The sequence below is a fragment of the Oryzias latipes genome, chromosome 24 (genome assembly GCF_053564925.1).
Source record: "Oryzias latipes strain Hd-rR chromosome 24, Olatipes_Hd-rR_3.1".
In the NCBI taxonomy this organism is placed as follows: domain Eukaryota; kingdom Metazoa; phylum Chordata; class Actinopteri; order Beloniformes; family Adrianichthyidae; genus Oryzias; species Oryzias latipes.
This window is the reverse complement of record NC_136260.1, coordinates 20,271,764-20,287,565: the sequence shown is the minus strand read 5'-3', so window position 1 is coordinate 20,287,565 and position 15,802 is coordinate 20,271,764. Positions and strand designations below refer to the sequence as shown.

Genomic DNA, 15,802 nt, shown 5'->3' with positions numbered 1-15,802 from the left:
TAACTCTTGCACAATAGCGTTCAAAGAACTATTAATTTTTAAAGATACTTAGTTTTGATACAATATCAGATCAATTTAGGACTAAAGTAAACATGAAGGCAAACAAAGCAGTCAGTGAAAAGAGGAGGGGAAATAAAATGTGTTTATATTTTGGAATTCCAGACAAATTTCTATCTTTGTGTCAGTCGTGTTTTTTCATAAACAGTTCAAAAGTATCATTTGAGTCATTTCTGCTTTCTGCTGGTCACCTGGTGACCACTTTGACAATTTTCCATGGTAAATGTGAAATCGAGGTACAACCTATAAACCAAATTAGAAATTAAAGTTTGATAAATCTGCTTAAACCTTCACTTTTTTTAGTATAAAAATAATGATACATTTAAATGTATTCGAGAGTTCTCTGTAATTGTATTCATACCTGTTTCAAGTCCAGTGTGATGGTCACATAGTGGTTCACCATTCCGTTCATTATGGAAGGGCTCTGCCACCATCGGTTTGTTCCATCGATGGCATATTCTATTGGATGGCGCTCTGCATGAGATGTAATTGTGACAAAAATTGATGGGATGGAATATTTGCCTGATCATAACTCCATGTTTTGTCCACTTGGCTCCAAAAGTCTGATCGCGAACTTAGGATCTGGGTAAGTTCTATCTCTTGAATACTGCTTTAGGTGGCAATAAAATAACTGGAACTGGCTGTCATTAACTGGGATGTAATGGGATGGGATATCTTCATGACTTCTCCATTTTTTAATTGGACAAATGTATTCCCAGATCTCCTAAATGTCTACAACCTTTGTGTCTCTTTTAGTGACTAACAACAATAAGGGTCAAAAAAGTCGAAGTTCTTGACCATCTATGGACTCTTTTTATGATTTACTGTTATTCCTACTTTTTTTTTGGGGGGGGGGGCTTTACAGCTGTCTAAGTGTTTAATTGTTATGTTGATCAACCATATTTTGACCCTTTTGATGAATAGAAGATTGACTACAGTCTACTGTAGCACTGCCGACTTGTCATCTCAAATGATTCCTCCGCTTGTAGCATAATTATCTCTTAAGACAAGATGATTAACATCTAGCCAGCCATGCTGTAGTTAATTAATCCAGCGTGATTAATTACTGTCATCCCACACAATGTCTTGCGTGTCAGTGAAGTTCCTTACCATATTCGTTTGTGCTCTCCTGATCACAGATTGTACATTGGGGGTTTCTTACAGGTTGACCTGGTACGTGCTCCACAAGCTTACAAGACATCTCAGGACCATTTAAACCGCAGGTGGCATTTGCCTTTATGTCTGCCATGGTCGCCAGATTCAGCACAGCGGGAAACAGTCCTGGAAGAAAGAACAAAAAACACCCAAGAACGCTTATATAGGAATCAAATTTAAAGACACGAATTCATCAGAAAAACTGACAGACTTTTGATGCATTCATCACATCCTGCTTTGCATCTATGTGCTATGTTTGAAACAGCACCGTGTCTTTTACATGCAGTCTTCCTAGTTCAAGTGAGCCAAAAAACTGTCTGTTTTTAATTATGTTGCCATTTGTAAAGACATTATAATTATTAGTCTGGAACATGAGGGGGTGGGAAAAGGTTCAGTACCAAGTTGTTTAATCTGAGTTCATTTTTAGTTTATTCTAATCCCTTTTTTTCCAGACACTTGGGCAAAATTTAGAAAAATATTTATGATTAAAAAGTTTAGCTTTAAAAATAAAAAAAATATGTTTTTTGACAACGGGACAAAAAGAAAACATTCAATAGTTCATCGAGTTAGCTTCATAGCTAAACCTTGAACCTCCTCCTTTGGCTGTTGGACGCCCCTCTGGACTCTGTCATCAAGTCACGGCTGTTTACTTCAGCAAAAACAATCTACAGAATCATTTCCATGTCTTTCAACTGCAGTTGTTGCTCGTTTGTTTTGTTCCCATAGTAAAACCACATCGGAATTTTCCGAGTGAATGACAAGCTTGGTTAACATAAAAGTACTGGAGGACGATTATTCATGCACATGGTTCACATTTCCTGTCTGGATAACAGAGATTGTGTGGGAGATCAGTTGTAGTTTTATGTCAACAGCGTTTATGTCAACATGTGTAACTGTGCAATGTACACAAATGGACACACAATTTATAAAGGGCAACATTTAGGGGACTTATAAGGACAATATGAGTTACTTATCAGTCAGTGGATGGTCAATGTGTCTATGTGTGTGTTTCCAGATGAGGCCAGCTGTTTGGCCAGATGTCAGAACTGGTGAACCGTGAAGAACATCTGAGACTCTCAAAATCTCTCTTCTGTACACAGACTCATCAAACACCCAGCTACACTATTAAAAATATCTGTTTCCAAAACATTGGTAAAGATATCCAAGACAAGAACATGCCACACATTACGAAACCTTAAGCTAAACGTTGTAATTTCAGGGAGCCCCATGTTTTCACTGCATTCACGTTTCTTTCTTCTTTATGTATGTAACATCTGCAATTGGTTAAGTTAATACTTGGCTTTTTGTTTCAGTGATATGACCAAGCGGATTGCATACATTCCAGAGATTAATTTCCTTTGAGCAGCAAAGATCATTTACAGATGCTTGGACGTCTGTACCACCATAAGCTGTGAGGAAACACAACTACCAGAAAAGCCACAACAAAGAGTCTCCATGCAGTTTGCATTGGCAAATGGCAGAATGCAGTATCTGATGAAAAAAAAAATGAGTCAATTTGGGTGAAATGATCATTACTGTTGTACAAGTAAAAAGAAAACCACATCTGCTCTTAAGCATGTGGTGGTAGTGTTATGTCCAGGGGCAAAAAAAGTGACAGTAGATTACACTATATTACCAAAAGTATTGGCTCACCTTCCTTGACTTACATATGAACTGAAGTGCCATCCCATTCCTAAACCATAGAGTTGAATGTTATGTGGGCCCACCTTTTGCAGCTGTTACAGCTTCAACTCTTCTAGGAAGGCTGTCCACAAGGTTGAGGAGTGTGTTTATCGGAAATTCTGACCATTCCTCCAAAAGTGCATCAGTGAGGTCCCACACTGATGTTGGTGCAGGAGGCCTGGCTCTCAGTCGTTGCTCTAATTCATCCCAAAGGTGTTCTATGGGGTTCAGGTCAGGACTCTGTGCAGTCCAGTCCATCCACACCAGACTCATCCATGTCTTTATGGAACTTGCTTTGTGCACTGGTGCACAGTCATGTTGGAAAATAAATTCTTCCTCCACCGAATTTCACATTCGGTACAATGCCCATTCTTTTAGAAGTTTTTTTAAAAAACAGTCTGCATGCTTGATTTGATACACCTGAGGGCCAGGCCAAGTGATTAGGACACCTGATTCTGATCATTTGGATGGGTGAGCAAATACTTTTGGTAATATAGCACACCACCAAAGATTGCATCCATACAGCTCAAAGTTTGGAGGTTCAAATGTTTTCCACACAGACAAAAATCAGTAACATGTCTCCACATTCGTCAGAAAAACTTTGGCAGAAATCATCACGATTTTCATTCTTAGAATAACTTATATTCAGCTCTGACTTACCTAAAAATAATGTTTTGTCTTTACATCCTTATACTGTACACTAAGGTGAGATAACAGTGAAAGCTGGAGGGCTTGATACATACTTAGTGTCACTTTTCAGCTAGTTTTGAATCAAGGAGACATTGACGACTTGTAGTTCACACACTCACTTATTCGTGTTCATGTTTCCTCTCTGCCCTGATAAACGTGGTCCAATGTGTCTGAACGCATCCGGTGGCCTCTTTTTTTTCCTCTCTGTTAACGGTTTAAGAACTGATTGTTGAAAGGTTTAGTTTATGAACATTTCAAACTGTATAGGTGTAGCTTGCAATATAACTGATTCAGGATTTTAGCTGGTGATATTTTACCTATAATGAAAGATTATATACTGTAGCTAGATTAAGAAACAAGCGTTTTTACTGAACTGAAATTAAGTAATCTTCAACTATTAATCTCGAGATGAAGCAACATATAAAAGTCATAAAGCTTTTTCTTATGAGGGGCCCTATAAGACATTATTTATTCTGAACCATTCACATTCATACATTCTTGCTCTCACAGTCATATATACTCTCTTTCGCATACATATATTCTCTTACGCATCCATATATTCTCTCTCTCACATTCATACATTCTTGCTCTCACAGTCATATATACTCTCTTTCGCATACATATATTCTCACTTGCACATTCATATATTCTCTCTCTCGCATGCATATATATTACTTTACACATACATACATTCTCACTCTCATTGTCACTCTTAAAAAAGAATGTATGTATGTGAAAGACAAGTATATATGAACGTGTGAGGAAGAGTTTATATGTGTGTGTGAGAGAGGAGTATGCATGAAACGGAAGTGACTTTGGATGAAAAGGAAGGCACTTTGAATGAAAAGGAAGGCACTTTGCATGAAACGGAAGGCAGATGATTTCTCGTGCTCTGATTGGACGAGAGGCCGCCACCTCCCATTTTGAACACACTCTAAACCCTATCACTTGTACTGACTCATAACTATTAAGGTTACACAACTTAAATGTCATTTTGTAGTTGATTCAACTATAAAGTATTAAGCTCTATCAAGATTTTTTCAAATTTAACTTAACAGTGCTAAATATTTTAAAGCTTATTTGTATCTAGCACTCAAAATTTTTAAGATCACTGAAGTAGCGTCATGACGTCATCACGTACTGGTGGGAGGGTCTTTCGTTTTCTCTACGTTAGCTCAAGTGGCCATGTTGGATTTGCCGAATGCGAGTATGCGACGTTTGAAATTGAAAGTCGAGCATTTTATTTTTCTGCAAAGCGTTGCGATTTCGTCCCGCTTCAAGACGCCCCAACCTCGGGTTTTTTTTTTCATCCGCCTCATCGCTGATGGTGCCGTCTTGTCTTCAGCCCTGATTTAATTTGGTAAGTATCGTTCATGGTTTATTTTGAATGAATGCTTTAAAAATGCTCTTATACTACCGTAAATGTGGTTTACTGTTGTTTAAACATATGTGTGTTATGATTGTTTTAGAGCTTAATGTGGCAATGCATACATGATTAGTTTGTCATAGCAGACGTATGGCGAGCCAAACCCAAAATGCATTTCTGCCCGTAAGTTACGACAGTGATGAGGTTGTTTTTTTTTCAGAGGTAGGTAGAAATGATCTGTTATGCTGCAATCACACTAAACATGATCCGCGTGTGAAATTCTCGTTGGAGGCCTCTGTCTGTGGCTAAAGTTTGCTGCTGGACATTTGTCCAAAAATGTCACTCAAAGCCTCTAACGGTTGTGTGGGAGGAGCTACCGCCAACAGTTTTAAGCCTGGTTGCTACATGGAAGCATTGGGTTTTGAATGCAGCTTTAAGCTTTTATAAATCACTGATCTCCGTTATAAAAAAGGTTTTTGTAAAAATAAATTAATCAACGTGCTCGTGTTGTGTTCAGGTACCGAACTACAGAGTGTTCAGTGTTTCACCTCAGGTAGACGCCAAGGCCAAGGCCAGCCAGGTAACTTGTCTCCTGATCAGTTATTTGTCTAGAGCTATTTTAAAAAAACAAAAAATGCAATAGGTTGTGTAGTGCAATAAATGTTTTTTGATCAGAATATAATTTTTTTTTTTTTTTTTTTTTTTTTTTTTTTTTTTTTTAACTTGTCCTGTCCAACAGCTAGGCAAACAGATGAGAGCTGAGGGCCTCTTGTGTTGGACATATTTTATTCTAACAAGAGGGGTTATTCATCTTCAGACAAACCAAAGGTATGTCTGAATAAACCCCTTTTGTAATTGAGGCCAAACTTTATTAATTTCAATCATGTTTGAAAATCTTTGGTGTTGGACCGGACGGAAAAGGAAAGAGGGGAACAAGAGAGAGGGACGTTAGAGAGAGGGGGGGTAGGAGGGTGATAATAGGAGGGGAAGGGGGGTAAGACCATGAAGCAGCATAGAGCAGGCAGGTTTACTGGTTGTTTATCGTTACGGTACGGTTCAAATGTAGTACAAAAAGGGCGGGGCCTGTTCACACACACTCAAATATTATCAACACACCTGCTAGCCGCAGAAATGTCCACATGTCAACATGCACACAAAACAGATAGTGTTCACGAACGCATACTTATGCCTTTAAACCAACTAGTGTGAAATCTTTCATTCATTCAATCATGCAAACTATTAGTGCAAAGGTGAGCTAACACCTGTGCTCAGGTGAGTGTTTATGTTCTTCTAAAATGGATGGTGGAATGTGAAAAGAAGGAGGAGGAGCGCCCAGCCACCCCCACACCCATACCCCCGCCGCAGCAGCAGCGGCAGCCGGAATTCCCCCAGCGCCACACGGGAACAGGCAGGGAACAACCGCCCCCCGGGCGACCAAGACCGCCACCCAGGCCAGGGCCAGCAGGACCGCCGCGAGGCCCCCAGAGCCAGAGAGCAGGGAGGCGCAGAGGGAAAGAGAGCGCCGCCCCAGCCCAGCCAGGAAAGCAGCCCCCGCCGCGCCGGAAGAGCCCAACGCAGGGCCCCACCGGAGAGGGACGCCCACAGCCCCAGACGAGCACCCCACCACCACCCAGGAGTCCCGGGCATCCCCCCGCCCCGACCCCAGGTACGAGCCAGGACCCCCCAAGGGAGACCCGCTCCGCACTCCAGGCAGCCACCCACCCGGCCCACGGTTGGTCCAGGTAGGAGCAAGGCAGGGGCCCGCCGCCCCCGCCCAGGAGGGGGGAACCCCGGGGAAAAAAGGGCGGCCCATAAGGGATGTTATAAATATGGCCCGACCAGGCTCGGCCATGTTGGAAGTTTGGCGGGGCCCAGCGCCCAGGGGCAAGGACCAGGACCCACCCCCCAGGGACACGAACACCCCCGGCTCAGGTGTAATATGAACCCCCCCACCGTGCGGAGAGAGCACCGCCGGGCCCAGGGAGCCGGCACCCAAGGGACACGGCCGCCATCGCCAAGGGGCCCACACCCCCCACCAGGGACGGGGTAGGGGACAGATGGACCCAGGTCCCACCTTCCTTGTAAAATGTGTGTGCGTGTATGGGTGTTTGAGAGGGTGTTTGTGTGCATGTGTGTGTGTTTATGTTTGAATGTATATATTGAAGGGGGAGGGGTGTGTGTACTAAGGGGGGTGCAGTTAAAATTGGCGAGTAGGGCACTAAGGGGACATCTCCTGATTACTCACAGTGATGTCCCCTCACCCTCCACACCAAGGGGCCCTAAATGTCTAAGGTGCGGTTAAAATTGGCGGGTAGGGTGCCAGGAGGACATCTGCTGCTTGCTGGCAGTGATGTCCAAGCACCCCCCCTACCAAGGACCCTACGTGTCTAAGGTGCAAATAAAACCGAAAGAGGGGGGGCCCACTCCATACGGCAACCATAGGAGGGGGGCCACTCCCAAGTAGCCCCCCCCCCAAGGCGCATCGCAGGCTAAACCCCCCACCCCCTCACCCTAATATGAGGTTATATAAGGAAGGGGGTAAGTTGGGGACAGCTGGTAGACTGTCCCCCGGTGGTCAAACAGCCGTCCCCCAGCCCACCCCCAGCAAAGGGGCCAGGGCCACCCAGCCCAGGGGCCCACCCCCGGAGGCGCCGACACCCCAGGCCCGGCACCACCCACCCCACACAGAGAGAGAGGAGCCAGAAAGCGTCGCCCCCCCCCGGAGCAAGCCCAGGCCCCCACCCCCAGACGCCGGCCCTAGAAGAGCTCTGGTCAGGCCTCGACGGGACCGAGGAGGCCAACCGGCCGAGGCAACCACTGATTGCCTCAGCGGAGACCCCGACCCGCTAGCCCCCCCGACCCGTACTAATAATGGGCCCCCCCTCCCCCCCAGAACGCCCCCCCACAGGACAGGGCCGACAAGCCCCCCACCCCACCCCACCCCAGACCCCGCAGCCGAAGCGGGTGACACCCAGAGCGACCGGGGGCCCCGAGAGGGTTGTCCCGTCCCGTCCCAGAGCCAGGGAAGGGCCGATCCCAGCCCCAGGTGCAGATGGGCAGCCCATCCGGCGCCGCTGGGCCCCCCCCACCCGAGCAGGGCCCCCCGCCAACCCCCCCCAGCACAGGCAAAGGGACCACCCCCCCAAGCCAAGCCAGACCACCACCCCACCCCCCCACCACGCACCCCCACACCCAAGCCCAGAGGACCACGCAGCGCCCCAGCCCGCCCCACCCAGGCACCGGACCCGACCCCCCGACCAACGGAGCCCCCCACCGCCCCCGCCAGGCACCGGAAGCCCCGACCCCCACCCCAAACCACGGCAGAAGGGCAAGGAGCAGCGACGACCAGGCCCTCCACCCCCTAAGTCATGGAGTCAACCACAGGAGACCAGAGAGACTGAATTCTTTCAAAGTTACTTGAGCTTTGGGCTGACATTTTTTCCAAGCTGATATGATCAAACAGCAGATTTCTGTGTTGACTTATGTTTATATTTTTCTTGTTTTTCCAATTTATTAAAATAGTTTTTTTGGCAATACAAAGAGTTATGAAAATGATAGATGCTAATCCTTCTTCTATATCGATGGCACTCATGTCACCAAGCACACAAAGTGACGGTGAGGCAGTGATTGAAACCTTAAGCCAGACTGATAAATCGGCACATACCTGCTGCCAGAGAGCCCTGACAGGAGTGCAGAACCACAGTGCGTGCATGTAGCTGTCGGGTAGATTATTATCACAGTGCTCGCAAATGTCTGAGTTACTGAGACCCATCTTGAACATCCTCTGTCCAGTGTAGTAAATTCTGTGAAGAGTTTTGAGATGGATTAGCTGCAGATTTGGACTTTTTGTCAGTTTAAAGGTGTTTAGACAAAGTTCTGACCAGAAGCTTTCATCTGTGCTGATGCTCAAATCTGCATCCCATTTTTTTGTTGGAAGGGCAATATTGTTATCTAAATTACATAAAAGTTTGTATATTTTGGAGAGAGTTCTATTCATTGAAAAATTAATCAGAGTGGTAACTACATCTGGTAGCTTTAAATCGTCGTCTTTAATTTTATACTTTTTAGTAATACTTGATTTAAGTTGCTGATATTCCAAGAAGTTATTTATTCCATGTTTGTCTTGAAGTTCCTGGGGGGTTATGAATCTTCTATCAATAATTACGTGCTCTAGTTGTTTTATGCCCCCTGCTTGCCAAGCTGGGAAGTGAATCATTTTTTTGTTAATAAGGATGTCCGGGTTGTTCCAGATGGGTGTCATTTTGCACGGTTGAATTGATGATTTTGATATTTTGAGAAATTCCCACCAGGCTGTTAAGGTGGCATTTATATTAATGCTTTTGAAACAATCCTGTTTTTTAACTGTTTGGCTAATAAATGGTAGCTGTGACAGGTTGATCTTTCCACATAACACCTGTTCCAAGTCTAACCATGAGTTGGTTTCTGGATTATTTTTTAACCATTTTAAGATATATTGTAATCTATTTGCAAGAAAGTATTTGTGGAAATTAGGTAGTTCTAATCCTCCACAGCTTTTTGCAGATTTTAAAGTTTTTAGACTAATTCTTGCAGGTTTGTTGTTCCATAGAAAGCTTGATATGGATGAGTCTAATGTTTTGAACCATTTTAATGGCGGTTGTGTGGGAATCATTGAGAAGAGATAATTAACCTTGGGTAAGATTTTCATTTTAACCGTGGCTACTTTGCCCATAAGGGACAGAGGCAGGTTGGTCCAGCGTGTTAGATCGTCCTGTATGCTTTTCAGTAATGGGGTGTGGTTTAGCTGCACCAGTTCTGATAGTTTGGGGGAAAAGTAGATACCCAGATATTTGATATTTCCTGTTTTAACTGGAATTGTGAGTCTTTGTTCCATATTCCTGTTGAGTGGTAATAAAACAGACTTATTCCAATTAATGGAATAGTCTGATATGGAGGAGAATTCATTTATGATCATTGCTGTTTCATTTACAGAATGTAAATTCCTTAAAAACAGTAATATGTCATCCGCATAAAGACTAATTTTATGATGGCTGTGTTTGGTTTTTATTCCTATAATGCTCTCATTCTGTCTTATTGCTGCAGCTAAAGGCTCAATGAATATAGCAAAAAGAGAAGGAGAGAGTGGGCAGCCCTGTCTGGTTCCTCTTCCAAGAAAAAACCTGTTTGAAGTCTGTTTATTAGTTCTAACTGATGCATTGGGGTTGTGATATAATATTTTGATCCAATTGATGAATGCTTCTCCAAAACCAAACTTATGGAGGGCAGCAATAAGGAACTTCCAATTAACTCTGTCAAAGGCTTTTTCAGCATCCAGCGATAGTACCGTCATTTCCTGTTTTTTAATGGTGGCAAAGTCTATTATATTAACTAGTCTACGGACATTATCATCCGAGTGTCTGCCTTTGATGAATCCAGTCTGGTCGAAGTGAATTATGTGAGGAGTGATTTTTTCTATTCTCTGTGCTAGTGCTTTGCAGATAATTTTTACATCTGCATTGATTAAAGAAATGGGGCGATAGCTTGAAGGACTAGTGGGATCTTTGTCTGGTTTTAGAAGAAGAATTATGTTGGCTGAGTTCATGTTAGGTGGCATTGATTGGCTCTCATTAATAGATGTGACAGTTTTATAAAATGTTGGTGCCAGTTGTTCCCAGAATTCTTTATAAAACTCAGCAGGAAAGCCATCAGGCCCTGGTGCTTTACCATTGGGCATAAGTAACAGAGCTTCATGAAGTTCAGACGGCAAGAGCGGAGAATCTAAGTTTGTGATTTGATCCTCATTTAGCCTGGGTAGGTTTACATTATTAAGAAATGAGTCAATACTTTGCTCTGACGGATTGATCTGCGGTGTGTACAGGTTTTTATAAAAGTTTTCAAATTCGTTATTAATTTTGACCGGGTCATGGGTGACATTTCCTGTTTGGTCCATAATAGAGGTGATTGATGATTTTTCTCTGTTAATTTTAAGCTGATTAGCCAGAAATTTGCCAGATTTATTAGAGTTTTCAAATCTTTCAAGTCGTAGCCTTTGTATTTGAAATTGTGTTTGTTTATTAATGATGTCATTTAACTGCAGCTTTAAATTTTTCAGATCTCCCAGAATGTGTTCCTGTGCAGAAGCAGCATAAGCAGTCTCCAGGGTTTTGATTTTATTTTCTAATTCTAATAAATCTGCTTTCTCTTTGCGTTTTTTGTGCGTTGAATAAGAAATGATTTTCCCTCTCATGACTGCCTTTGCTGCTTCCCAAAGAACGCACGGTGGGATGTCTGGAGTATTGTTGAAGTCTAAGAAGGTTGCCCACTCTTTTTTAAAGAATTCAAGAAATTCCTGGTCCTTTAACAGAGACGTATTAAACCTCCAGGTTGTACCAGAGGGTGTGGATTTTTCCCTAGAAATGTTTACAGAGACTGGTGCATGATCACTGATAATAATTGGATGGATATTGGAGCTTTGAATATTTTTTAAAAGAGAGTTACTGATTAATAAATAGTCTAAACGGGAGTGTGAATAGTGAACTGGAGAAAAAAAGGTGAACCCTTTAGTGCTTGGGTGACATGAGCGCCACGCGTCGCAGAGACCCAGATCATTCATGTACTGCTTTAGAATACTTGCAGACCGCCATGTACGCTGGTTTGCTGCTGTGCTGAGTCTGTCAAGTTCAGGGTCCAAAACAAGGTTGAAGTCTCCTCCTATAATGATTGTGGAGTCAGAGTGAACTGAGAGTGAGGTGAAGAATCTGTGAAAGAAGGAAGAGTCGTCAACATTAGGACCATAAATACTCACTATACAAAAGTCCTTATTCTGAATGGATATATTAATGATTACAAATCTGCCTTCTGGGTCAGTAACTGTATCCTTATGAGTAAAATTAAGATTTTTATTAATTAAAACAGCAACTCCTCTTTGTTTGGAGTTGTAACTGGCAGAGTATATAACTGGAAATTGTAAGCAGCACATAAGGTGATTCAAAGAATCTGATAAATGGGTCTCCTGCAGTAGAGCTATATCTGCTTTTAGACCATCCAGGTGATTTAACACTTTCAGTCTCTTTGGCTCAGAGCCAAGTCCACGCACATTCCAGCTAACGATGTTAAGACTGTTCATAACTGCTCTGACTGAAAAGGTGTAAAGCTAAGTAGTGCTTGTGTGCCAGTCCGTGTGCGCGTGCCCGCATTTGAGAAGCGCTGTGCGCGTGAACGTTTTCTGGTTATGTGAGCTGTGTGTCGCGTGCGTCCTATGAGAGCCTGTGTGAGGTGATTGCAGTATGTCAGCGTGTGTGTGCGGGATCGCATGTGCACGCCCCTGTGTGCGCTTGTGTGAGCGCGCGCCCGTTCCGTGCATAAATAAATACTTACCGAGGATGAGTTGCTTCCAGGTGATTTACGTATAATGAGGGGGGAGAGGGGGGGGGGAGAGTAAAGGAAAGAAAAAAAGAGATAGAAGGGAAAACGAAAACAACAACAAAACAACAATAGAAACATCAGTGGGACTGAGGTGACGAAGAAAAAAAAAAGACTGTTTTCCTGCGATCGAGGTGTGGATTATTGATGATCCGGTTTTCCATTCATTGAAGTAAGTTTAGCGGGTTTCTTCTGGGCAGCGCAGATGTTCTCAGCGCGGATCTGAAAGCCTTCAGCACAGCCAGGGGGTGATCTCCGGGTCCCGGAACAGCCGTCCGTCCACGTACAGTTTGTCAACGGCCACAATCGCTCTCGAACCAGCAGCAAGATGCTTCCTCCTCAGCGGGAACAGGATCTTCCTTCTACGGAGGATTTCTGCCGGGAACTGGTCATTAACGCTGTAATGCGTGCCTCTCAGTTCCCGTCCGCGGCCCTTCACCAACTCCTTCTGTTTGAAATGTTCGAATTTAGCCACAATAGGACGCGGGCGCTGGTGGTCGGACCTTCTTCCTCCGAGGCGGTGAACCCTGTGGAAGGAGATCTTCTGCACCTCCTCCTTGGGGAGCTTCAGGTGGACCTGTAAAAAGGATCTCACGGTGGCTTCGGGGTCTTCTCCTACCTCCTCTGGAACCCCCGCGACCACTAGATTGTCCCTCATGCTCCTCGACTGAAGATCCAGGAGGGTTTCCTTGATGGATCGGTTCTCCTCGGAGAGACGGGCGGTGTCACTGCTCAGGGTCTTCACGGTCTCTCTGAGGGCCTGGTTCTCCGCTGCGAGCTCCCGCACCTGCTGCTGGCTGAATTCCAGAGACTCCCGCAGACCTTGAAATTCTCTATGGAGGATCTCCAGCAGATTGAGGCGGCCATCAAAGCTGGAGAGCTTTTTGTCAATCGAATCCAGGATATCGCTCATTCCGCTGCCTGGAGAGGACACAGCCCCGGGAGAGTCCTCAGGCCGTTCACGCTTGGCGGAGGGGGTGGTGGTGGCGGTTCTGGGCTTCACCATGTTGCAGGTATTAAAACACTCGTCAATGAAATTCTCCAGGTCCTCCAGGCTGACAGAAGCTTAATACTCTTAACAGGTTATGTTAGTTAGCAGGAAATGTTTTAATATGGCGGAAAAATGAAACAAGATCGAAAATGTTTGTTCAAATGCTTACGCGCCGCCAAGTCGACTCACCACACTCGTCTCGCTGGGTCTCGCGATACTACAGCATCACGCGATCTGATCAGAATATAATTGAAACATTTTTTAACATTGAAAAATCTCTTTTGGACTTTTTCAGATACTGAACTTCAGAAACTGAACTTCAGAAAGTTCACCAGAAAGTCACCATTTCACCAGAAAAGAGGTGTCAGTGGGTGAGTTTTATACTTATTTAATATATTCATCCTGAACTATTACCATTATTAGATTTATACGGCAGCATGGAAACATTTATGCACATTTTAACTAGCCAAAGGTCTAAATAGAGTTGAAATTATTTACAATTTAACTAAACATATTTAGATTGCAGGCTGAAGGTGGCACAATGGAATGGAGGTGCAAGTTGTGTTCTGTTACTTTGGCACTATGCAGTACTACATATAATACTGCAGTACTACATAGCAAATATTCCAAAGTGTTTCCACTGCCATGTATGTGGAAACACTTTGGAATATTGTCATGTCTTTATGACAGTATATTACAATAATAAAATGATGTTGCATTAGCACCATTCCATCATTTGAAACCATGAAAACTCATCTGTCAAGATCTGAAATGGATTTATGTAGAGTAGATGCAGTCAGAGGAAATTGTGCAGTTTTTACATGTTTGTGTAACTTAAAGCTGCCCTTTTCTGAGACTAAGTCCACCAAAACAGACAGGAACTGGCCAGCTTGGTTAGGATTTATGACCTCCAGGTGAATTTCTAATGTGCATAATTCAAAAACGGATAACAGCTGTAAGAAGCCAAGGTGTAACTTGCCTTAAAAATGACTTTGGGTCTTTGACCTGAAGTGGATCATGCCATGAACACTGTATTGTACTCTCACTAGAAATAGACATCTAGAAAAGGTATCATTTTATTATTTCTTAAAGTTCCTTAAATAAATATTGGAAGTGTTTGCTCTGCATTTGCTTCAAAGGTAATGGATATTTCTTTTTATTCTTTTAGGACCAGCGTGACGTGAACATGAGACGGGCACTTGTCCTCCTTGCACTTCCTGTTTATCTGCATGAAGATGCCTCCAACTTCTTCAAGACCTGTACAGTAAGTCCAAACGACTCCCTGTCAATGGTTTTCACTAATCCTTTAATATTGATTGAGATTTTATTGAGTGACATAATAAATAGGGCAATTGTTTGTAGTTTGTAAACTGAGTGATATTTTTAAATGGTTTTAAAAATGAGATGGAAGATGAAAGGCGAACATCAGGGACTCCTGATTGGAAGGAGTGGGAACATTTTCGTTTACCTTTTTCTGCTCCTGATCCATCATTATTTGAATAAAGAAAAATGAAGCTTTAGTCTTAAATTATTTTATAAATGTCCTCCTTCAGAAAAATGCTAAAGAACTTTTTAAAAACACAATTTTAATTGGAGTTGGTCCTTAAAACATCATAGCCAGTTGATTAAAAGCTAACAATGTTAGCATGAAAAGATTCCCATTGACAGATGGCAGGAATGTCAGTTTTGGACATTAGTGTGATGAATATCTTTGAGGGTCTGAACTCATCTGTGTTTTTTGTTTTGTATTTTCCAGAATACCAGACCTCACAGACACTGCTGTGGGTATCTTCTCAGTTGTCGTGGTGATGCTCCTGATGCTGCCGTCAGTGGTCCCACACATCTGGCTGACTAATCTCTTCTACTCTTTGGGGACATCTATGCTCTGGACCTACAGCACCCCAAAAAACTTGAACTTGCCTTCATATTTATTCAGAATGCTGTCTTGAACCTTGAGGACAGCAAACCACTGAAAGGACATTTATTGACGCTGAAGAATGTTTCGTTGAGTGAGTCTTCCAGAATGGACTATTTGTTGGTTTAAGTGTTATGTAACTAATGTGTTTTGTTGTGATCATTTGCTTTTTCTGCCGTACAATACAAAACCAACTCTTTTTGTCAATATGTTGTGTGGCACTCTTATAATGCAGTTTTATTGCACTTATTGTTTCGTCATCCTCTTGATATTTGTGCTTTTTTTTAAAGAGCAATTAAAAAAAGTGTATTATGCAATCACTATTGTGTGGCCTTCACGTTTGTTGGTTTTTATCAATGTTAGCCTTTAAAATGTAGTGGGGCAGTATCAATATCTCTGTTTAGAATACATTTTAAGCTGAAGAATTTTAAATATTTTCAATGCTACACATTTAATGAGTTAAAGAATTTATAAAGCATTTGAGTGAATTTTACATATTTTATGAGTTGAGTAATATAAAAATATAGTTAGTTAAAGCGTTTTT

The 15,802-nt window shown here is 42.9% G+C and overlaps 1 protein-coding gene and 1 long non-coding RNA gene across 8 annotated transcripts in view; one reads left to right on the top strand and one right to left on the bottom strand.

The window, feature by feature from the left end:
- The window catches only part of lama2 (laminin, alpha 2), a 179,025-nt gene that overhangs the window by 111,541 nt on the left and 51,682 nt on the right, over positions 1 to 15,802 (bottom strand). For all 6 annotated transcript variants that reach the window (XM_078942947.1, XM_078942948.1, XM_078942949.1 and 3 more), the window contains exons 2-3: positions 1,168 to 1,338; positions 419 to 531 (exon numbers count right to left, since the gene is read on the bottom strand). In XM_078942947.1, coding sequence (XP_078799073.1) covers positions 419 to 531; positions 1,168 to 1,338 — 284 coding nt within the window. The remainder of the gene's footprint in view (positions 1 to 418; positions 532 to 1,167; positions 1,339 to 15,802) is intronic.
- LOC144990157 (uncharacterized) lies at positions 5,517 to 15,240 on the top strand. 2 transcript variants are annotated; one of them, XR_013654131.1, is made up of 4 exons: positions 5,517 to 5,531; positions 13,639 to 13,714; positions 14,512 to 14,607; positions 15,100 to 15,240. It is a non-coding gene; the product is annotated as an uncharacterized LOC144990157 (long non-coding RNA). The 2 variants fall into 2 exon arrangements; XR_013654130.1 differs by lacking the exon at positions 5,517 to 5,531 and having other exon boundaries at positions 13,583 to 13,714.